Source organism: Anser cygnoides, chromosome 17, assembly GCF_040182565.1.
Source record: "Anser cygnoides isolate HZ-2024a breed goose chromosome 17, Taihu_goose_T2T_genome, whole genome shotgun sequence".
In the NCBI taxonomy this organism is placed as follows: Eukaryota; Metazoa; Chordata; class Aves; order Anseriformes; family Anatidae; genus Anser; species Anser cygnoides.
Window position 1 is genome coordinate 9077350 of NC_089889.1, and position 24590 is coordinate 9101939.

General features: G+C 38.1%; 2 protein-coding genes across 3 annotated transcripts in view; both read left to right on the forward strand.

Annotated features, from left to right (window-relative positions):
* The window catches only part of HIRA (histone cell cycle regulator), a 34374-nt gene extending 20203 nt beyond the window's left edge, over window positions 1–14171 (forward strand). Inside the window, exons 13-25 of one of the 2 annotated variants that reach the window (XM_048063658.2) lie at window positions 407–492; window positions 834–1028; window positions 2455–2625; window positions 4096–4300; window positions 4813–4917; window positions 5697–5845; window positions 7135–7296; window positions 8025–8083; window positions 9028–9133; window positions 10917–11039; window positions 11783–11946; window positions 12652–12740; window positions 13340–14171. In XM_048063658.2, coding sequence (XP_047919615.1) covers window positions 407–492; window positions 834–1028; window positions 2455–2625; window positions 4096–4300; window positions 4813–4917; window positions 5697–5845; window positions 7135–7296; window positions 8025–8083; window positions 9028–9133; window positions 10917–11039; window positions 11783–11946; window positions 12652–12740; window positions 13340–13456 — 1731 coding nt within the window. In that variant the 3' untranslated portion in view covers window positions 13457–14171. The remainder of the gene's footprint in view (window positions 1–406; window positions 493–833; window positions 1029–2454; window positions 2626–4095; window positions 4301–4812; window positions 4918–5696; window positions 5846–7134; window positions 7297–8024; window positions 8084–9027; window positions 9134–10916; window positions 11040–11782; window positions 11947–12651; window positions 12741–13339) is intronic. The other variant, XM_066979266.1, reaches the window with a different exon arrangement.
* A 1470-nt stretch (window positions 14172–15641) lies between these two features.
* Window positions 15642–24590, forward strand: part of PPIL2 (peptidylprolyl isomerase like 2) — a 72165-nt gene continuing 63216 nt past the window's right edge. The window contains exons 1-5 of the mRNA XM_048063659.2: window positions 15642–15795; window positions 15932–15981; window positions 16788–16833; window positions 17730–17792; window positions 17965–18016. Of these exons, the coding sequence (XP_047919616.1) occupies window positions 15764–15795; window positions 15932–15981; window positions 16788–16833; window positions 17730–17792; window positions 17965–18016 (243 nt within the window). The 5' untranslated portion in view covers window positions 15642–15763. The remainder of the gene's footprint in view (window positions 15796–15931; window positions 15982–16787; window positions 16834–17729; window positions 17793–17964; window positions 18017–24590) is intronic.

A 24590-nucleotide genomic window follows, 5' to 3' on the forward strand; every position in this document is an offset into this window, starting at 1 on the left:
GAAGGATTCACCGTGCACAGATGAAAATGCTTTCCACATCAGAGTCAACAGATTGCATTCTCCAAAAGATGTCTTTTCTACAGACGTGTATAGATCTGGAATTGGAAATGTCTGTCTGAATTAAAAATAACTTATTCTATGGTTCAGTGTGAAAGCAGTAATCGCAACTAGAATTCAATTGTACTATAGGTTTAAAAAATACAGTTATGGTGCTAAAAAACTTTTATTAATAAAACCGTAGATTGAACCGTCATCCGTGAAATAATAATGGGTTCAAAGACAATACAGAAACAAATTTTAATTGAAAAGTACCTCTTGTCTAATGCACCTGTTTTTGTCAGTTGGAAGAAAAGTAAAACTCTTCCTTTTTATGAGAAACAATGATGAAATATGTATTTTCCAACAGAATCTCTTAAAAAAGCAAGTTGAAACACGGACAGCAGATGGACGGAGAAGGATCACACCTCTCTGTATAGCTCAGCTGGACACTGGGTATGTTTGGAAGTAGTTTCTAAAACCTTTCTTTACCTCTTCATCTGTCTTATTCTGATGCAAACCAAGAACACTGATGAATTTTAATGTTGTGATATCTTAGAGCACTAATATCCTGTGTATAGCTATAATCTTAATAGATAAGGTTAATTTTTGCTATTTACCACTGTAGATGAGTGAACATTACTCTAAGGTGTTGAAGGTTCATATCTGTATTAATACTTGCTTTATCTAACTTTGGATATGAGAAATAACTTGGAGAATTTAGGTACCAGTGGTTCATTTAGGGTGTGTGTGTGTGTGTTTTGAAGAAATGTGTTTGTTGTTTGTCTTTTGCTTAGGGATTTTTCTACAGCATTTTTCAATAGCATCCCAATATCTGGAACTCTGGCTGGCTCAATGATGTCTTCTCAAAGTAACCAGCAGCTCATGTCATTAGATTCTAATGCAGCAAATTCCCTTAATACTTCAAAGCCTTCTGTAGAGCCAACAGCAGCCAGTATAAAACCAACAGATGATGCAGCCAATAAAGATGGGTCAGTATTTGCAGAAGTCTTGTTTTTCATTTTTGTGACTTTGTTTAGGTTTTAATTCTTGTCTGCAGTTGTGTTATCAAGCAATTATTAAAGCAGTTTCCCTACCCCAAAACTTCAAGAATCTAACATCCCTGCAAATGTCAGTTTTTCCTAGTATTTGATCACTTTACATAGGGATAAATCAGTAATGAATAAATTCACGTTCATAGTTCTGAAAATTAACCAAGTGCAATGGGATACAGTTGACTGTGTGCTAGTGCTCTAACAAAGTGCTTTGCTTATGGAATATCAGGTTATTATTAGTAAAAAAAAATAGTAGTCTTTCCAGCAATTAAAGTAATGAAGCCCATTTTCCATTGAATTCTGTCCTGCATTCCTTACATCTCCTCTCCTCAAACATGCTTTCCTGCATAACAACCCCATCAGATGGGAAAGAGCATAATGACTGGCGTTGTCAATGCACATATGCTGATTTGGCAGTGTGTCTTTTGAATTAATTACGGAACAACTAAATTTCACTTTATTTTCCATTAGTGGTAATGCTAATCTGTTTTCTTGGAGTTTATTCTTTTTTGTGTGTGTGCTTTCTTGTTTTTGTTTTTCCTCCTCCATGTGTTTTTATAGCATTTGGAGGATAATGTTATTGGAACCTCCACCACTCCATCAAAGTTAATTGAAATTGGCCACAGATTTAAAAGTGAGTGGGTAGATTACAAGAAATGATTGACATACAAAACTAGGTCTCCTTTTCTTTAGAAAATGGGCTTCTAACTGCTTTTTATTACAAACATCAGTTATCTTAGAGTCATTCATTCCGCTGAATGAACTGAAAATCTCTAAAGTAAACAGCTATTCAAATAACAGATCCCTGGAATGCTTTAGTGTGGGGAAAACGTATTCCTCTGTCTTAGTGTGCTTGGAAAAGGCCTCATAAATTGTTTGGATTCTTCAACAACGAAATCAAAACTTGGCATTGTTTCAGCACAAATTGATAAACAGTGGAATATAGTCTCGTAATGGAAAGTATTTGGCAACCTGAACAATGGTTAAAACTGGAAATCACAGTCATCATTTAAAATAGTATACCTTTCCTTTTGGATACTTAAGTACTAGCTGAAAAAGTAATTCCTTAATTAAAAATAAGTAACAAACTAGTTATTGTCTCTTAATCTAGATGTATTTAAGCAGCAACATGAAGGTCTTAGTTCTGATGTGTCATAAACAGCTTGTGAGAGTAAGCAAAGCTTAGAATATATTGACACGCAAAAGGGGAAAAGCATGTAATGATTCATGTGTTCATGAATTAAAGTTATTAAATATGATTTCTAGCCAATATAACGAAATGCTATCTAGTTCTTATAAACAACGCACGTTACAAATACTAAATTTCTTTCAATCCTTGTTCTCCTGTCCCTTTTATTGACAGTGTAAATGCTACCTCTGCTTCAGCTGCTCCTCCTGCATTGTCTTCCTCTGTGTTGACAACTCCATCCAAGATTGAACCTATGAAAGCATTTGATTCTAGATTTACGGAACGATCCAAAGCCACCTCAGGGACTGCTGTCGTAACAAATACAAATCAGACTGTTGTGGATAGGTAAGGAATAGCCCGGGGGCAAAAAAAGGATACTAATGTGGAGAGTTTAAAAACTGATTGTCTGGTGTGGATGTCATGGTTCTGATGTTGTGGAAATTCTTGGGTCTTTGCCAAAACTGGGAGGAATGAGAAAGCTGCAAATAGGTATATTCTTTGCTGTCCTTATCCTGTTACACACTTATGTCTGGCAAGCGGCATCAAGCAGACTTTTCAAAATACTCCAAGTTAAACTTCTGTTACAAGAGGTTGCGTGTGTGTTCATGTCTTCATCTGTGGCTGCGTGCATCTGTGCTCTTTAGAAGACAAAAATAGCTAGCCTCCATCTATTTGCAACAGTGAGAATTACTTCAATATAAATGTAATACATGTCTACAGAGGACCTACCATCGTAGCAGCTGTAAATGGATTTCAGTTTTATGCCTAGAAGGCATGCAGAGAAAATACTTTTTTTTTTTGCTATGGATCTGTGTGATCTTAAAAAAAATAAAAAGAGAAAGAAAGCTTTTGCTTTTCTAACATGGTGTGTTTTGGTGTAAGTATTTCTGCTCCGCTGAAACAGTTGATAGGAAAATATTTAATATCTCAACATTTTTATATCAAAGAGTTTAACCTTATGATACAGAAGAAAGATATATTGAATTACTCTCACACTTATTTCCAGTGTGGTCAGTAAAATTACGGATAAAAGAGAATTACTTGACATAATTCAGATGCCAAAGAAGAAAAGGTTTTGTATTAAGGAAGATATTCTTAAGCAGTGGAGTGGTTATGGAGTAAGTGGCAAAACATTGTTAGAAGTTGCAAAATGACCACTGGAAGGAATGGGAGGAGTACAATTAAATGATCTTTTTAAGGGTGTAATGGTTAATGAGAGTGCACAAGGATTTGTACTGTCTTCTTTACTTTTGCTGTGTTGCTGAAATGGATGATGGAGCAGTGCAGCCACTTATGTGATTTGTAGATATGCAACTAACAGTAGACAGAACCAAATAGGGCAAGTTTTGGGGATAGACAGCGCAATGACAAATTAAGTTCTGCATGATTAAGTAAAAAGCGTAATGCCTGTTGGAGGGGGAAAAGGTGCGAAACTCTTGCTTCTTAGAGTGCTGAATTATTTGTATCAAGCCAGAGAAGAGCACTGATTGGAATTGAATGCTAACATAAAATTATTCTTTGTAGCTTTTTCCAACTGTTATCTGCTAGTTTGATTCACTGTTCTTTTAAAAGCAAGAATATGTCTGAATCGTTTATATTTTATTTATATATATATGTATATATAGTAAGTTGTGCTTCTGCAAAGGATTTGCAGTACTTATTCAGCTTTGTCCTGTTGCCTTTATACTCGTTTGCGTGCACTCAAATAAGGCTAAAAATATGTTGTCTTCCCTAGAAGAATGCAGTGGGTAGGTTGTATGATAGCTTTTGGAACCAGCCTATATAAAATGTGAAATATGTTTTTTACTTGCTCAGACTGAAGGATCAGAATTTAATTAAAGACAATAAACCCAAGGATATTCTGGAGAGTAGCAGTGACAGTGAAGAGAAGATTCCAGCTGCTAAACCACTCAGCGCACCCAAGCGGAAACTGGAACTTGAGGGAGAAACAGTAGAAAAGAAGAAAAAAGGAAGGCCTCGAAAAGACTCCAGACTTGTACCAGTGACTTTAACTGTTCAGGTGAAATAAGTGAGACTCATTATGACTTTAAATGTTCACTTAGTAAACAAGTCAATGTGATTTATTTTATTGATTTAGTCTGTCAAATGACTGTATAGAATAAAAAGAAACTCCCTTAGCATAAGAGTTTCATGTGGATATAACAACTTAAATGGTTATGACTTTCCTAGGTATTGTGAAGTAGTAAATTACATTAGACTTTCCATCATTTAAGGAAATATGTATCCTTCTATTTTAAATATTCGAAGATTGGCTCCTCTTTGAAATACACCAGAATTTCCATTAATTAGTTCCAACTAAATATTAAATCTAGTTTTTAAGTCTTAGAAGCTATATTAAAAATACTAGCATTTATACAACTAATGGCAAAAAGATGAGCATTTCTAATGGGCATTACTTGGAATTTCAAAAAAGAGCATGTCTCCTTCAAATCAATCTATATCATAGAATATCTTTGTTATTAAACTTTTTATGGAAAAAAATCTAACCACTTTTGCATATTTTTTTTCCAGTCCCCAGCTACACTGGGCCCTGAAAAAGATGCTGCTTGCATCTCGGCACCAGCATTAGCACTTAAACTGCCAGCCCCAATCCCACAGAAATCATTTACTTTACAAGTAAGTTGTCTACAAGGAAAAAAAAAATAAGCTTACTATTAAAAAAAAAATTGTTTATTTTTATAAATATATTCTTAAGATATTCAGATATTCTTTTGATACATTAACATGCTTGAATATGCATGTGTTCAAGTAGGTTTTATACTTCGGCTTTTAAGAGTATGACTCTATGGGAAAAGCTAATGGCAAATCAATTAAGAATAGGACACTTCTGAACTAGGTAAACTTCAAAGAGAAATATCTCTGGTTCATCAGTCCCTCCTAGCAAATCAAAGTGTGTCATAAAGATAAGTCTCTGACTGGAGTAACTGCTGCATTGTTATTACAGCTGTGTTGGTAGCACATTGATGAAGAGAAACTATGTGTTTTCTCTGAGATGTGGAGCAAGTGCTCCACAGCTGAATAGACTGGCAAATAGTACTACTGTAGTTATTTATAAAGTAATTTTACTGCATATTTAGACAGTGTCAATCTGGTGCTAATCACAAGAATTTAGGGAGACTGGGCACATCTAGACTTGATCTGATGCCCTTAATTAGGAAGCACAGACTAACACAGACCTTCTTAATGCTTGGAATACAAAGAAATTGTGTTGTAGCCAAGACTGATTTTCAGCAATCTCATTCTTTTGAAGTATCACATTGCATTTTGAAGTGATTTTAAACAGAATGGCATGCTTCAATCCATTCTCAAATTTGGCATTGTTTTGGATCTAACATAATTTGATGCTTATTTGAGTACTTATTTTCTTCTTACAAGAAATATTTTTCCTTTTTCAGGTAAGTTCAGATCCATCAATGTACCTAGAAGTGGAGAATGAAATGACGACAGTGGGAGGTTCCAAGCTGAGCAGGTTAAAGTGTAATCGAGAAGGAAAGGAATGGGAGACAGTCCTCACTAGTCGAATTCTCACTGCAGCAGGAAGCTGGTAAGAGTGTGTTTTTGAGGAAGTGGGAAACTGAAGAAGATAAGTAGTCTTGAAGGTCATAAAATGTTTTTAGGGTTACAAAAGTATGCTTTAGAGGAAGTTAATGTGTATATATTTACATTTTACAAATAGGTAGATGCTATATAAGTATTTTTTATCCACTTTAAAAAGTTGATTAACTGAATCAGTTCTATTAGGGATTTATGTGATTATTTGTGCTTGTCTCAGGATGTCCCATTTCTCTTCCATCTAATTTGGTCGAATACACCACTACTTTTACATGCTCCGTGGAGTTTTTGGTAGGGATGCTAACTTATTTCTGTTGACTACTTCTATTTGCTGGTATAATCACCCTCAGGTCCTCCTATCCCCCACTCCTGTCATTGTAATTTTTGCACAGTGTTTCATAATAAATGTTTTGTGGATAAAAATGTGTTGCTTTGAGTCTTGAAACCAGTTTCAATCTAAGTATTAGCTCTATGTTTAGAGTCTTAAAGCACCATAAATTCTTATTAGCCAACTAGAACTCTTTTCATGTGTATTTACACTTTAAATTTCTTCATTAAGTTTGACTAAATCATCATAGTTTATGGCTCTTCAAATGTTAACTGCTAAAGAATGAAAAAGTTGAAATGAGATGTCAGGTGACATAGAAGTATTTTCCTGACTTTTTTTCTATTTTCATTATTTTTCTCAATTGTATAGTTCTAACCTCAGTTTAAATTTAACATACATTTCTGAAGCCTGAGACGAGATTTTTCAGCATTTCTGCCTTGTTTTGAAACATTTTTTAACACAAATTTTACACTGATTTTCTGATAACGCCCTTAAGTTGTTAATACATGTAGCTAGTAGCAATATCTTTTACTACACAAGCGTATGTAGTTGAAAAAATTAGATAAGCTTGCAGACACAAAACCCTTCCTTCAGGTCTGAAAAAGAAGCAGCAGATTTTAAAGCTAAATACAAGTTCAGGCCTGAAGAAGAGCTTGTGTATATCCCTAAAGCTTTATTGGTATTCCTAACTATGCCACTTAGTCTAGTGAAAGATACCATTTCTGCATGCAGACCTTCTCTTGTGTATCATTGTTATAATAAAATCAAGGAGGTGTGGAACGTACCTACCGAGTCTGTTTTGGCCTTTCCTGTTGTTACCCAGGTTTATGTTAAAAGCTAGTTCCCCCTTTTGGGGAACTAGCTCGAGTTGCACGATAACTTAAGAAGGCAATCTGGTTTTATGCTGCTTGCATTTGATGAAATGTAAATGTTTCCTTTTGTTCTTTTTTTAGTGAGATCGTCAGTGTAGCCTGTGAGAAACGAACACTGTCAGTATTTTCAGCTTGTGGTCGTCGCCTTCTTCCCCCTATAATACTGAATACACCCATTTCTACCCTACATTGCACAGGTTCTTACATCATGGCTCTCACCACTGCTGCTACGCTCTCTGTTTGGTAAGTAGCACTTTAGGCTGCAGCAGCTAGCTGGGCTGATTTTTATAGGTTACTCTGTTCAACTGTTGAGTTTATATTGCTGTTGAAACTGTGGTTTAAAACAAGTCAGATCCAAACACAAGTCTGGTTTTTGGATATAATATGAAGAGTTAATTAGGCAAGACTTGAATCCTGTTTCTCCTCTGTTCTAAGATGGTACATAACATTGAATTTGATTCTTCAAGGGAGATAGTAACTTCTAGCTGATCATTAAACTGCTTCCCGAGGGTAGACTTGTCATATGTATGGAATGAATTGGGTGTTGAGGGGAGAAATATGGATATTTCCAACTTTCATCATACTTGGTCAGTAGAGTTATATGTGTTTTGGAGTCAGAAGTACGCTAGCTATCTTTAAGATACCAAGATAGAATCTGCAATTATTAATTTCAATCTAGTATCGCATGCAAGTCAGAACTCCTAAAATAGTTATTTGGATCCTCAGTGTTTGCTTAGCAGTAATGAGGCTTCCTGAGAGAAAGGGACATAAAAGTTGTTGCCTGCTATTGAATTCTGCCTTGCCATAAGGGGCAAGGGGCAATCATTTGCTAAAATGATTTTTTCAAAGCAATGAGGAAAATGTCAAAAATTTAAAAAATCGTAAGTATTGAAAAAGTGCATTTGTTAAATGATTTTGGACCTTTCAGTTGTTTGTGAACTGCAGAATTTTCCTTTTGTGTGTTTTTTTAGGGATGTTCACAAGCAGACAGTCATTGTTAGAGACGAGTCTTTGCAAACAATATTATCAGGTAATAAAAAGGGTTTATATATTTACCAATCTTTAAACCCACCCATAGTAGTTGTATTTATGAATATGCTGAAACTTTATGAAATCTGTAAAGCCTAAACAAATAATTTTGCTTCTTTGTTATTGTGCAGTGAATGGAAGTCGCTGGCAATGTTGAAATACTGTAGAAATAACTGAAATGAGAGTATCAGTGGGTAACAAACCTGTATAAGATTCTGTAGCTTATTATATTCTGCCTTCTTTCTGAGTGTGAAAATGCAGTACTGTAAAAATCAAGAAGTGAATATTTTATGTAAATTTACTGCTATATATAGCAATTCCTCTGTGTGCTCTGCAAGTATATTATCTTAGCGATGGACAACGAATCATCTCAGTTTCTCAGAGCATACTAGCTTCTATTTTAGCTTTAATCCATGCAGTACTAACCTAAACTAACTTGAGAAATAGTTGTACTAGCAGTTTGCAAGTGTCTTCATTAGAAGTTACATGTATAAACCCTGGGACAAGGATATGCTGGGAAATGTGAGACTCCAGCTATTCCACTTCGACTGTTAATAGAGAGTACAGCTTTCTAAATATACTGGTTCTTAGCATTTCGACTTAACTGGAAAAAAGAAAGATAAAGGCTTTGGGGATTACAGAAAACATGGCAGAATTGCTGAAGATTTCCCCTAGATATGGAAAATGTTTTCAATTAAGCCAATGTTCTGTATAAATTACAGACAATGTATTTGCAGAAGAGCGTTCTTAATGCTAACTGCACTGAGCCTGGTGCTCAGCATCATTGTCTTCTCTTAATCTTCCTATTAGTCTTTGAAGATAACATTTTCTGAAGCTTTTCCGGTTGGTTTCTATGACTAGTAGTTAATGGTGGATGGCATTTTTAGCATGATGAATATTATGCAAGACTTCAAAAATAATGTCTTGGTCTGAATTGATTTGTAGGAAGTGATGCAACTCTTTCTCAGATCTTGCTGACTCAGCATGGTATACCTGTAATGAGCATGTCTGATGGAAAGGCATACTGTTTTAATCCTTCTCTTTCTACGTGGTAAGTTATACACAGCTTTTAAAACCTAGCTGAATTGACGTATTCTGGTTTACTGTTTCACTCCACATTCTGAAGACTAGTCAGAGTAGGATAGGACCCTAGTTTTACTTTTGCTTTGGTTCACTAGTGGGTGTCTAGACTTTACTGTCTTACACTCTTACCGTTTTTTCGGTTTAAAATAAATTTAAAAAATGAAAAAGTTAAAATACAGTTTACTTTATTACCCCTTCCTACACCATGTATTGTGAACAAATATTTATTAACTAATACCAACCTACATACATTTCTGTTGATGTACATCATTTGAATCTGTGAAGCAGCTGGTAATAATTAAAAATAATCTAGCTTTATAATTTCATTTCATGTTAAAGAATACTGTTCTGCAAAAATTGTCAAAACAATTTTCATAATTTTGGGGGGGAGTTCAGACTTGTTAAAAACAATTGTCTGTTTTCCTACAAACATAAAAACCTATGCACTCCAATCCTGAACGTGTGTGTGCTTGATTTTGTCAGTCCACATCATTCCTTAATATTTTTTTGTTCTGATGACCAGTTTCAGTCAAATTTGAAGAGAGTTAAATGTCTCCAAGATGTAAAACTTCAAAGAAGATAAAAGCTCAGGAAGGGGGGAAGAAATCTTTAGAATTCTCATGGAAGAGCCATTACCAATGTCCTAAACACAAGGAGAGTCTGTGCCTTATTGGGTATCAGATATGCATTCAATCAAATTCTTTCCCCATGGATTCTCTTGCTTCTATTAAGGCATAAGTTCCCATATAAAATTCCCATGGGTATATACAGTATCTTTCTGCAAAACATTCTGTTGTCTTTGTAAGAACAAAAAACATGCTGCAGTCTTAAAGTAATGGTTGTGCTTGATGAAAGGATTTAGTGTTTTAGTTCTTACTTAGAATAATTGTTATTAGTCAGCTACTTGATATGAATTCTTTGGAAAGGAAAAAACACTTTGCACGATTTCTCAGTTTATATAAAGAACATAAAATTTTCCAGACACTAAGGAGCAGGGGACAAACTCTCAGCCAGAACTCTGGATTTGATGTCTTTGTTTGTTTGTACTACAGCTTTGGAAATATATGAAAGAGCAATCTCTTAAGTCATCAGACAAATTTAAACATGATAAAGCAGTGAAGGTTATTTTAAATATGTGCCGTTTTACCTCTGAGCTGTCTGGAGGTCTAAATTTAGCACTGGTTTGAGCTGATTCCCTTGGCATCTCAAACCAAGTGAAAATGATATGCTTGATTAGGTGTGGAAATGTCAGCTGTAACCGTCAGCTCCCTCAATATGAAGGAATAGCTGTAATGTATGGAAAAGATTATCTAAATGTGTGATCTGTGATGATTTGTCTGGTGGGTAGGGGGGACCTGACTTGAGATAAAATCAAGTTCACAATGAGAAAGTCGTTACTTTGTGTGTTTGTTCCAGTCTTTATTCTGGGGTATGACTTCTTGCTTGATGTAAAATGACAAACGGAAAGTGGATTTTCTTGTGCTTTTCAAAATGAATGCTAAATTATATTATGTGATTAATCATAACTTTGGAGGTGGGAGGGACACTTGCATGAAAGCTTAAGTGAAATTTGGACATTGAGTCAGAACAGTTGTGATCTGCACAACTCCTGAGCACCTCTGTAGTATATTTGATAATCTGTGAAAATGCAAGTCAGACTTTGAGGGAGAAAAGAGCTGGATCAACTAATATCACTGCCTACTCTCTTCCAACTGGTCTTTGATTTGTTTGCCTTTCTTTTTTTTTCCCAGGAATCTTGTTTCTGACAAACAGGACTCTTTAGCGCAATGCGCAGACTTCAGGAATAACTTACCATCCCAAGAAGCCATGCTGTGTTCTGGGCCCTTAGCTGTAATACAGGGACGAACATCAAAGTATGCATTTAATAGCTTCATTTTATCAGCGTTTTTGTCTTTTTTTTTTCCCTGTTACTTATTCATGTGCTTGTATCAGTGAGTTAATTCTTGAGATGCTAATTGTACTGAAAGTTATCCTTAGCTCATAGAATGTTTTTTTTCCAAATCTTTTCTCTTTTGTAGTCTGTATTTCAGTGTTACTTTGAGATTGTTCAGGGGGATAGGAAAGCATACTCTAAACTTAATCATTTTATTTAAGTCTTCTCTTTATTGAATAGGTAAAATACTTGACAATTCTGTACATGTGATGTTTTTATTAACTAAGAATTTCATAAAGTCACCTTTATTGATTTGATATGGATTTAAATTAGGTTTCCCAGGCAGTTCTCTGTGCTTTTTCTGTCCGTCACGTCTGAGTTTAATTTGTTTTTGGTGAAAAGAATATACATAAAACTAAAGTTGTATGATTTTATTGCTGTTCTCTTTCAGGCAGAAAAAAAAGTAATTGGAAAAATATTTGACATCCAAACAAACAACATTCTCTTTTGAGAAAGACTAAATATCACACACAAAACAAGATTTTTTTTTTTCAAAAAGGAAATAATTGGTTAATTTTTCACAAATCAGCCTTCTGGTGTCAATATATACTCTAAATGTTAAGTGTAGAATAGTTTCTGTATTACAAGAATATATATATATATATATATTTTCTTAACATCTGATTTTATGGCTGACATGTTAAATTTTCTTTGGTTTTGTAGTTCAGGAAGGCAAGCTGCCAGATTGTTCTCCATGCCTCATTTAGTGCAACAAGAAACAACACTTGCATACCTGGAGAATCAGATAGCAGCAGCACTTATATTACAATCCAGTCATGAATATCGCCACTGGCTCCTTATCTATGCACGGTACCTAGTTAATGAAGGTGAGAGTTCTTTGCAACTGTGTATTTTAAGAAACACTCTGTTCACTTCATCTATGTGTATGACTGCATTTAATTTTCTCTTGTTTAGCACTTGGCTTCAGGACTCAGCATTTATTTAAAGAAAAAACAAAGCCAATTGAAGGTGTTGCTTGCTATAGTGCTCGGTATTTGGGAATCCTATTCTTACATGCAGATTATGGTCTTACATAGAGATTATGGTCTGGGGAAACAGTGCCATCTGTGGATCTTGATAAGGGGAAAAAAAATGTGCAGTGGTCTGACAGGTTATATCATATGCATTATGAGGCAGCAACTACAGACATTTCAGAAGCAGCAACACCTTGTAAAACACATAATGTTCATCAACCAACTGATTATCAGGGTGTGTTGAAAAGTGGAAGAATTGCTAAGCCTTTGATGCTTTGTACCAGAGCGCACAAGGCAGTGAGTTTGCTTCTGTTACTTGCACTTTATACTTTTTTACATTTTAAAATTTCAACAGCCAGTAGTGTTGAGCTCCTTAATTAATTTCTATGAATATATTTATATATATATATTAATATATTTTTTCAGAAATCATGCATTTTGTCCTTATCCTGTTCTAGATACTTGCAACTCTTTCTTGAAAATGTTGTCAGTTAAATTTTGTAGAGGTTTTATATACATAAATCTTATGAACGTGATCTTATTTCTGATGATATTCAGGGTTTGAATATCGTTTGCGAGAATTATGCAAGGATTTACTGGGTCCAGTCCATTACTCAGCTGGAAGTCAGTGGGAATCAACAGTAATGGTAAGTCTTGATAATAGTTTAACAAAGAACAAGGGAGAGTTTCCCATGAAAATTACAGAATATGAATAAACAATATAAGATACAGTTAAACTTAGTGACAAAAAAAACTCACAAATGATTTTTTGCTAATCCTGGGACCTTTTCCATTCTCTATTCCTATCCCATAAGAAGGCTTCCTCTCACGGAATTTTGTATTCTTGTAACTTGTATTTATTTCATGTGGAACTGTAGACAAATACTTAGTGCCATGGTCTCAGCATCGGTGCTGTTTTGAATAAAAATCAGATGGGAGTAGAGCTGAGTTTTCAGGTCTCCACATTCTTCAGACAGCAGCTTTGAAGTAGTGACATGCTAACAAAATGTCTTCTCTCCTCAGAGCATGCCTGAAGTCTAGCTGTGCAAAGGCTGCACCAGCTTAATGAATATATAAATGTAAAGACAGTTTTTATTTTGGGAGTCATGTAAGCACAGAAAGAACATAAAATAACATTGCTCCTTCCAAGCAGGAAAAAAGACATGAATCTTGCAGTCCTATGGATTTTATTCATGATATTAAATAATGCATTCTAAGGATGCTTTTGTGTTTTTCTGTTTTGTAGGGTTTACGAAAGAGAGAACTATTGAAAGAACTTCTTCCTGTTATTGGACAGAACCTCCGCTTCCAGAGGCTTTTCACAGAATATCAAGAGCAGCTAGACATCTTGAGAGATAAGTAGCATTTCCCCAGATTTTCCTTGAGGCGCCTGGTCTGATAGAAACTGCTGAACAGCATTAACCAGAGACAGAAGAGGAGAGAGAGCCCGGTCAGTGTGGAACGCTGCTGAAGAGGGCAGTGCCATAAGGGTCCCAGATGCTTCACGAGTGACCTGCTTTAGATTTTAAAGAAGCTCACAAGTGGATCCATGAAAATGAGTGGATGACCTAGATAGTTTCCCAAGTGAAACTTAACCATCGAAGCTGTGGCCTCTGTTTCTATGGAAAGTCGTGGATATGTACTTCAGGGGGGTCCTTTTGGATCTGGATCTCATTTTGATATCAAAACTAGCTGAGAACTGTTTGTAGGGTTTCTTGGATGTCCTGTGAAAAGCACAGTACTTCAGAGTACACTGAACAGCATATTTAACCCTGTTTAGGGTTTTTTGCCTGAGGATTTATTGAGGCTCAACACTATATTAAATTAGATGAATGAGCCACATAAAAAGAAATTTCATAAATATTAACATATTATACAGCCAATAGACTCTTTCCTGTGAATATAATAATAATAAGAGGCTGTTCTAACACATGGACTATTTTTGTACTAGAATTTGCTAACTTGTAATATGGAATTTTATTTGGCCAGTAATCAGGCTATCTCTACGAAGTCATCTTGTAGGAAATATAACTCTAATATTACAAAAGCTATGTTTCAAAAGAATTCTACCAAATTAACATGTCATCTTCTGGTTTTTAATTTTTAAATGTTTGTAAAAGGCATTTTTGGGGAGGGGGAGGGATATAATGGGATGGCTCTTTTTGTATGTACAAAAATAAATGAACACTGCATTGGTTTAAAAAACAAAAAAAAACACAAATGTGGCCTTGAATTGTTATTACAAATGGCATCTCCAGAAATGTCAACAGAAGCTGAATCATGTTAACATATCTAGAAATACATAATATAGTCTGGGTGATCTTTACTCTAAAAGCATGATCAGACAAGTATTTGTGATCACGCTAGAGCAGCTACATCCTAAAGCCACATCTCCTCTGAAGGGGCAGGAGCTGTGTGGGGAGTTCTCATTATCTTAGGCAACCCAAAGTAAAAAGGTCTCCCTTAACCACTGCTGAAAGAAGTCAGTACTGCAAGAAGAGATGAACTTCATCCAGTTATGGCAATGTTCCTTGTGCAGCATTCCATAATAACAAAATAGTGCTGCTGCCCTGCCAGCAGTTCACTTGTGGAGTGGTTTTTGAATTGCACTGAAACCAAGTCAGTCAACTTGTTTTCTTCCCAGAAGTATGCTTGGTGCTGGGAAAGAAGCAAGTGTATGTCTTCAGTTATTGCCAGGACCTAACTATTTAGGTGTGTCCCAGTTTACTGCCTTAGTTGGAGTGTCTCTGAGTAAGAAAATTATTATTGAAATCAGTATTTTGTATTTTAAAATTACCCCTTTGTTACAGGGGTGTAGTGCATGCCATGTACAGCAACTTCTAGCAGAAACAATTGATCTCCTTCACCCTTGTGAGGAATGCCAGGCAGCAATGACAAGGAATAGCTGCACTGCTGTGGATTTTGGCTGATGAGGACTGACTGTTCTGATAGGTGTCCCTGCAGTTACCTCGTTGTCTGGATCCTAGGAGGGAGAGATGTGTTCCTTAGGGTAACAAAACCCTCCGACTAGGGAGAGCCGCCCCGGTTTCCTTGACCTCTGGTCCCAGAAGTTCAATAGTACAGGTGGTAGTGTTGTCTTAAGCTACGTTTTTCCATTTTCAGCTACATGCTTTTGAACTGGGCTTTTTTGGAAGGGAGGCCTGTGCATCTGCAGAAACAAACCTGCTCTCCCAGTTAATTTGGACACTTTGCTGAACTGGAATCAGTTCTGTGTGTGTAGGGGGGAGGAACTGAAGTCTGATGTGGACCAGTTGAAACGCACAATGGTTTTATTTTTTACTTTTTCTGTGGAATCAGCCACCAGGCTGACTGTGAAGAGCGGGAGTTGCCCTCCCTCAGCCCCGCACGCCTTCAGCCGTGCCTGAGGCCTGGCTTTCCCGAGCGGGTGGCGCCGTGTCCCTGAGGGGCAGCAGGCCCGCCAGCAGCCCCCCGGCCCCGGCAGGGCCAGCGGCTGCCACTTCGTTCCCCGCGGCCGCCCCTCGAGGCTCTCCCGCTCCTCCGCCTCGCCTCGGGCCGGCCCCGGAACACCGCTCGCCGCCCGCGTTTCCCGGCGGGGGCCCTTCGCCGCCGCACCCGCCCCGGAAAGGCGCCGCGGCCTCAGCCGTGCGGGTGCTGGCGGCGGTCGGGGCCTCTGGGCCGAGCCGCAGCCATGGGGAAGCGGCAGCACCAGAAGGACAAGATGTGAGTGGGGCGGGGGGCAGCGGGGAGGGGGGCGGCGGGCGGCCGGGCGGGGGCAACGGCCGGGGGGCGCGGGGGGCGGCCGGGTGCCGTGGGGGCGGCCGGCCGGCGCCGTGTGGTGACCCCGCTCTGCCCGCAGGTACATCACCTGCGCCGAGTACACGCAGTTCTACGGCGGCAAGAAGGCAGGTGAGTGCTCGGCGCCTCCTCGCGGCCCTGCTGCCCCGGCTGGGGGCCTGCTGCTGCTCATCGCCGGGCTACGAGCGGCCCTGCGCCGCGCTGACCGCCGGGGCTGGGGCTGCCCTCCTCAGACACCCCCAGGTTGCTCTCCTCAGACACCCCCGGGCTGCCCTCCTGCTCCTTTCGGCCTTGTCTCCACGCTTGCACTCAAATTTCCAGTCTCCTCTTTCCTGGAGCTCCGCAGAGTTCCTTCTCTAAATGCTGTCCCTTGCTTCGCTTGACCAGTGGTGGGAGGGCTCTCGCATGGGGTCACGTAACTCAGGGTGCCTGGTGAAATGATCTCGAGCACAGCATCCTACAGGTGCTACAGGGATGTCTGAGCTCTTCCTGAATTGGCTTTTGAACTGCTGAGCCTTGTAACTTGGGGTCCTAAAATTGGTGACACTGATCAGCGTGAAAACTGCTGAAATTTGAGGCGTGATGCCTAGATGAACTATCCTTGCCTTAAGTAAGTTCTGCATCTACCGGTAGGGCAGAGCATGAAGGCACTTACAAATTAATCATCAAATTTAAATTCAGTGCTGTCAGTCTGTCAGAGCTCTGTTCACTTTATTCTGATTGTGTTATTTCTGTGGAGGAGCATATTTGTGCTCTACAGTAGGAATCTGATTTTAGTTACGTGTTTGCAGGATTTAGTGTATTTATTCTTGTCATTGGTAAATTGCTACCACACAGATTGCACAATGTAACTTCAAATGTTTCTTTGTTATCTGGAATACTTTGTATTAATCCCATGTTTTGTTTCTCATAAACAGACCATCCACGAACTAATTTCAGACGTATATCATTTGATCACTGCAGGTAAAGCAATAAAATTACATTATCATTATTAAATGACCAGTCTGTTCATCTGAGCTATTGCTGAAGCTGTGTTCTTCCAAGGTACTTTCATTGACTTGTGTCTGTTATGATAGTAATGCAGCAAGACAAATTTCAATAAGAACTGAAACGATACTGGAACTTCCCATCCTTAGTGTCTGCTGAGATTGAATTTGATAGCTAAAAGAATATACAAGTGATAAAATAACTCAGAACAGTTACCATGCATGTTCCCACCTTAGAAATCTGTGTAATTGGGACTTCAGTCTATTTTTTCCTGCTTAGATTATGATTGGGCAATTACTTGTATCTCAGAGGCAGTGATTAGATAGACTGAAGTGATGTTTATACAATTTTTTGTGTTTAGTTTAATTCTTGAAGCACTAGAATGAAATATGTGAGTTAGTAGAGGTGGGTTAGATATTGTCTTGTAAATCAAATACTTCAGGAAGGTACCATTCCCAACTACTAACTACTGCTGCTTGGCTAAATGCTGAATGGATTATGGAAACATCCCTAACAAGGAATACCAAATGTAATCGCTAATTACTCCCTAACCTGTGTTAGTACAAAGACAGTTGTGCCTGCCTGAACCACCTTGTGTGTGGGTAGAACCTGCTGGGGCAACAGAAGCATGTTAGGGAGTACCACAGCATTCACCCCTATGGCTGTGGGTGCTGAACTGCATCAGTTCCTTTCAGAGATTTTGTTTTTAATGTAATTTATGTAGAATATCATGTAGTGAGTGTTGGCAGCCACTCAGTATTTTCATTGGTATAGGCCTTCTTTTAATGTGCAAGTGATTCAGCGATATGTTATTTGCTTCTGTCATCATGATTTCCAGCTGATTTTGCTAAAAACGTGTACTTTTTTTCTAGTTTGTCTCTACAGCCATTTGAATATCCAGTTTGCACGCCAGATGGGACAGTCTTTGACATACTGTAAGTTACTGTCTGTACTTCGCTTTATTTTTGTGTTGCTGAACTGCTTGGTTACAGCTGTGTATTCACCATTTAATCTTAGCAAGTTGGTAGAAATAATCTTGGCTATTAAAAAATAATAGAGGTTGCTATTGTTGCTTGAATCTTATTACTTTCTTCCTTCTCTTTACAGGAGCATTGTTCCTTGGATAAAGAAATATGGAACCAACCCTATCACAGGAGAAGTAAGTAATGATGGTTGTATTCATATGCTATGTTGGCTTTCATTGTGTTCGGTTTTGTATTTAATGTGTGGGAGGAAAAAATGCTTTAGTGAAAGCAAAACAAGCTGAATGGTAGTCCTATTATAAAGTATGATACTTTTGACATCAAGTTTGTAAAATTAAAGTACAGACTTACAAGGGATCTCTTTTTAAGAAAAAAAGAGTAAAAAAGTCGGGGGTGTTTCTGGATTTGAGATCTGGTGTCCTCTTACTGTCATTCTGCTAATGATCTCTGTAGTAGAAAATAATCACACTCTGTTTGCAGAAGAAAGAGGAGAACATTATATTTTCTTCTTTTCCACTGTAAAAGAAGATTGTAAATAATATTGTGGAGGAAATGGGCAATTCATTTGTACAAACTCCCTTTTTTTTTTTTTTCTTATCTTATGTTTATGTCATAATTTAAGTCTGTCTAGTTGGAAATCCTAACTCTTTTGGTACTGCTAGTGATGCCCAGAAAGCCCAACTCGTTGGTGATGAGGAAGGGTCAGTACTGCTGCCTTGTATAAGGTGAATTCCAGTCCACAGAGCAAGATGCTGACTAGCTCACTTATGTCTGTACTAAAACTTGCAGTGATATTTCCTAACCAAGTGGATATTTGGTTCCATGCAGGTTAAGGAGATTAATATTAATGCTGATGAATGATAGCTTAATGTGCAAAATCTTTTGAATTATCTTGACAATTTATTTCAGAAAGCTTTTGTCCTGTCTCTGTCATGATAGTTAACTGTAAGACTGGGATTTCACACTGTAACCAGGGCTTTACTGTTATTTTCTCCCCTTTTTCCACATAAGCACTAATTATGAAGGAATACTTTCTGTAATAGCGTGATGTTCTAGAGCACCAGATGAATATGACATACTGGAAATATTTCCTTTTTCTGTGGTGGGTTCAAAGACTAATTTTTTTCTGAGAACATATATTTTAAACGAAAATTGTTGCTTGATTTACTGAAACTTGTCTTTTTCTTCAGTAAGTGCAGTTACTCTCCCGAGCATTAGGTGGCAGACATTGCACAGAATTTCTGGTTGGTTTACAGATCGGTTTGTGGTATGAGGTTACCTTTGAAACATCTTGTGTTTGATTAAAGATTTTTGCAGCAGACAGATATGAGGAGAAGCTAAATACAGATGCTGCATTCCAAACTCCAAACGTGAACAGACTGTCTGAGACTGAATATCATCAGTTATAGCAAACTGCAGGTGTGCTTGCATGATGAAGAGATGATTTAAGGTCTTTCTTTACACATGAAGAGGCCAATATGTGTTGTTCAGAGGGAATGGAATCACAGCTATTTCAGTTAGTTTTGGCAGCCTCCTACTACCTTGCTGCTCTGTGCATTGGTTAGGAGGTTTGGGGTGTTGCCAGATTTTTATTTTTTTTTAAACTCAGATCAGCTCCATGACACCTGTTCTCATTTCATTCTGTGAACCGTGATGTGGTTTAAAATTACTTCTGGTAAACGCATGCAAGAACTGTAGTGTGTCTATTGGTCCTGTGTAATACAGAGAAAGTGAGGTTGTGCAGAGTATACTTGGTGAACCATAAATGCTCAAATGAAGTCTAACTTTGACATCTGTTACTTTACCTGGACTTATGTTTCCATGGTTAATCTTCAATGCACGTGCAGCTCTCCTCCATGTGCGTTCCTTTTTCCTCTGTATTGCTCTGTTTTGGGGAGACCCTTTTCCTTCCCTTTTCTTCAGTGGTGGACTTGTGCTATACGCCTCTGTCCAGAGACAAAGGCATTCCAGACCACTTGGAAGAAAAAGGAGGTGCTTGCAGTCCATAACAGCATACAGTCTTGCTGAATATAGCCTTGTGGAGCTATAAATGGAAGAGTGGGTTTGAGAAAAGGGATGTAATTTAGTCTTTGTTCCCCAGAGGACCAAGTCTCTTTTTCTAAAGGGGAAGATGGCATAGGGCAGGAAGGGGATGGGGGTGCTCTGATAAGGTAGAGTAGGTAGCAGAGGGAGTCTGTGGATCTTGTCCATCTTTAGACTGTACTGTCCCCTGGCTTAGTGCTTGCTGCCCTCTATTTAATGTATTTAACTGTGTGTGCATGTTCTGTTACTTGTACAGCTTGCTCATTGGTGAAGCCAGAAAATATCTACTGTAATGTGTTGGTGACTTAAGGAAGCTTAAGACTGTGGGTTTGTTTAAAAAGGAATTGGGCCAGACCAGCTGAAGTGCTGTGTTTTATAAGGTGCTTTATGACATTACTTTGCACAGATTGATGATTTGTCGTTGGTGATGACGCCCTAGAGAATTTTTCCATTTTTTGTCCTCAAGTTAAAAATGATAATGAAATCCCTTGTGTCCTGCACTTCTGTTGTTCTGGTTTGCTACAGGCTAAACGTTTTAGACAAGTCACTAGGCTACCTAGAAAAGGCGTTGCTAATGGCACACACGTGATAATTGCCAATTCTCACTAGGTGTCTTAATTCTGGGCCCTCACTGAGGCATGGGAGAGCTTTGCAATCATTAACACATTTATCTTCACGGTGCTCTCACAAGGTGGGACTGTGCTCGTATTTTATTAATTGGGTGTTTGTGAACTGATCTACAAGTAGGCAGTGACTTCTCTCAGTCTTCCAAGTCCTAAGCTTTTGGACCAGCCTTCCTTTTTAAAGAAATTTTGCAATGCCAAGATTGCAGTCATTCTTTGCCATGTTTAATTTGCTTTCCTTCCGTATACTTCTTTATGGTTTATTTTCTCTTCTGAACATCCTTCTGAGGTGCAAGTGTTGCCACCAGTATCCATTTAGGAGAAACAAATCACCATTGACCTTTGTGTAGATTTTCCAATGAGCTATTCCAGACAGTAACTTTTCTTCTTTTAATAATAAATAATAAAATTCTTTTTTTTTTTAATAGTGCATTGCAGTAAAAATTTTTGTTATTATACCAATAATTTTGGAAGAAACGATGCATCTCTTGCAGCTGAACTACAGCCTGTGAGATGGTGTTGGCTCACTTGCTTTTTCTGTCAGCTTTATCAGGACACTGCCCTCGCTTATGTTTACACTAAAATTGCATAAAATAAAGAGTAACCAGGAAAGTCATAGCTAGCTCATTCCTTTTTACTGACAACAGCACTTTGGCTTCTTGGCCTTGCAGATAGCTGCAAGCTTGCCAGGTTGTTTCATGTAGCGGCGTTCTGACAGCACTGACCAGCATGCCCACACAAGCCAGCCAGCTGGGCTCAGGAGTACCTATTTCCAAGAAAAGGGATTGGTCAGATCGTATCTGGTTTTTTGGAATCTCAAATATGAACAGATGACAGATCCGCGTGAAGGTAGCAGTATGCCTTTTGACAGGAATTTCAAGGGAAATAGTTCTTTGTTGCATAGATTTATGTGGGCTGAGTTATTTTTCTTCTTCATGTTGTAATGTTTCTGATGTAAATACCTATTTTTTTCAGTCTGGTTCACTGACATTCTAACTGTACGTGGGCAGACTAGGTTACTGTGGTTGTACTTCAGCTCTGTTTGAGATTGGCTCTGTAACCTTGGGAAAGTATTTCTCTTTCCCTGTCTCAGAAATAGCTGAGGTCTTTGTTCCTTGTTCCCTTTTTCTGCAGGAATTTTGTTCTTTTGGACAGTTGAAAGTCTGTTCATCTCCAGAGTTTACTTCTAAGGCTTTGGTCCAAAGTCAGTTTTGTGACTGTTTTAAGTGCATCCGTCCTGAAACTCATATTAGAGGGCTCATCTATGTGAAGTCTTTCTACATGGTTCAGAGCAAACCAAAACCTGTATATCTGGTGATCCTGCATAACCCAGAGAAACAGTCCTCATGTTAAGGGCCACATGCGCCTGTGTAGTTGTCATGTTTGTATCTGTCTTGAAGGGCCAACAGAATTCAGTCAGTTAATTTAGCTTGCGTTTAACATATGCCTACAGATTAAAACAAACAAACAAAAAAAACCTGAAGACGCTGTATGGTGGATGTGCGAGGTTAGCGTTCACGCTTCTGGTCCCAGTGAGGCAGAGCACAATTTGTGTTGTGCCCTGTCTCATGCAAGGTTAGGATCTGGACCTACGGGCCAGAGAGAGCTTTTTCTTAAGTGACAGATTTTAGCTTCTTACTAGGTAAAATGAGAAAATTTTAAAAATTAAGAAAAGAGAGAACTCAGCCCAAAGTCTTGCTCTGTGCACAGAATAAATATTTGCTATTTGTTCTTCCATACTCATAATCCTGTATTTACCAAACAAAAATGATTTGGGGTGAGATTATGACTAATAAGATTAAATAATTGAGGCAGTACAGGTGCCTGCCTCATGCACTAAGCCTTCCTGATCCACTCTTTGAAGGCATCCAGAGACGCACGGCTTGTGCCTTGCAATGCCCTGCAGCAATGGCAGAGGTTGTAGGGAACATCATATTAAGCACTGCTCATGTATGAACATAGGCAGTGTCGTTATTTTATTTTTTTTTAAGTCATTTGTTTGAAGTAAGTTACATGATGCTTGCCTGAATATTTACAGGAAGTTTCAAAAACAATAACTCTTTACCCTCAAAAGAGAAAAATTGCATCCAAGTCTATTATTTTAAATTTTTGGGAAAGTCGTTCTCAAATACATTCCTTAATAGGTTTAGTAGCTGCTACTTCTCTCAAATGTTGGTGGCTATGGTTACTTAATTTTATTGAGAAAGGATGTTTTCTTTTCGATGTAATTAACAGAATTTCAGTCAATCTCATGGAAATTGGTTGCTGGTCTTGAGGTAAGAGATGCTTGCTGACCAGGTTAAAGGAGAGGATTCATTTGTTACCACTAAAGGTATTAATCCGAGTTTAAAAATGAACAAACAACCATACAGCACTTTTTTTATGCGCTAAAAAAGTCTTTGGCTGTCTAAATAAGGGAAATCCTGCCTGAAAAGGATGCAGAAAGTAGAGCAAAGGTGAAACTTCCGTAAACTTAAAGTGTTTTTACCATTTACATATTTCGAAAACACAGATACAGCAAATAGGCTGCACTAGTAATGGTTTCTTCACCTGAGAAATGAACACAAGAAAGAGGGCTTGGGTCTTTTTCCTTGTCTTACAATACGATGAATAAAGAAATTGCACCATGTCAGAAGTGTACGAAATAAGTCATCCTGCATTGTAGGAACAGGTGTCAAAGCACAGGTTAAATTCCAGCCGAGGCTTTCTAATTTGCTACAAATTGCTCTGCACCTCTATCAGCTAATCAGTACAGAGCCCGTGAGTTTCAGGAGTGGATTCTTGTAAGTGGGTTGCATGAGCTTCACAGGCTGCTGAGTCAGAGGTGTTAAGATCAAGATCACAAACAACATTGTGGGACTGCTGGAGGAGTTGAGTGGAACAGGTTTCTGGCCTGAGCAGGGGAGAGACAAGTTCACGTTTCATGTGACCCATATTGGCCAAATCAACAGTGATAATGGCTTTTAACTCTAGTCATATGGCATGTGCGGTAATTTACTGTAGATTGCTGTTTTAATTGTGTTATTCCAGGTGTGTTTCTAGCTAATGAGTAGCAGATAATGGATGTCACCACACAAGGGTCTGTGGTTTGAAGGTGACCTCTTTCATGCCAGCGTAGCAGTAGCTGCTGTTGAAATACGTTGTCAGGAAAATGTAATAGGGTAGGTAATGTTCAATGTGATGCACTTTCAGGGTGCTTGTCTGGACCTTGCTGCAACATGATGGCGATGCTATCTTAGGATTTTGATGGTATTTTGAAGATGGCATATAGCAGCAGGAGTCAGATTTCTCTTGTGGCTTTTCATTTTATTCTCTTGAAAAGTCTTCTTCTCTCTCACCGTTTCCAAAGAGAATATGCTTTTTCTGAGCATTCTTATTCTTTTCTAGATAGAAAATACTGAGAGGAAAATGCTGTGTAACCCTCCATAGGCAGGCTATCTCTACATCAGTTTTCCATATCTAGAGTGCTGGGACTGTCTAATGAAGAGTAAAATAATTTGACCAATCAAGGTATTTTTCATTACTTAGAAAAATTCAGGAGAATGACATATCCCCCTTTTTTTTATTTATATATATATATATATATTTTTTTTTTTTTTTTTTGTTCCTTCATACCAGAGCACAGCACCTGAGGACCCAGTAGTCTCTTACATATTCTCCTTGGGACTTTGAAAATGAGTGATCATTCAGGTCGATCAGTAACTTCAGGTCTCATTTGGCTGTAGCACAACTGCTATGTAGATGACAATTTTAATTCTCATGGAACACTCTTCACATACATGTCAGAAGATCTCAGCACATCTTCAGCTTTGAAATGCAAAGTACATTTCTTAATTTGTCTGATGCAGCTCAGGTCTTCAGGTAATGCATAGGTGTAAATATCAATTGCTCCTCTTTTTTTTTTCTTTACGTAAACTTGAATTATTTTTTCGTGTACATTTCAAATGCGGGAAGGAGGGTTTTTTTCTTGTTTATGTGTAAGAAGAGTTTCAGCGTGTGGTGGGAATACAGTTTTGTTCTGAGTGAGTAATAACTTATTACAGAGCAGAGAACAAAGCTTACAGAAATAAAACCAAGGGGAGCT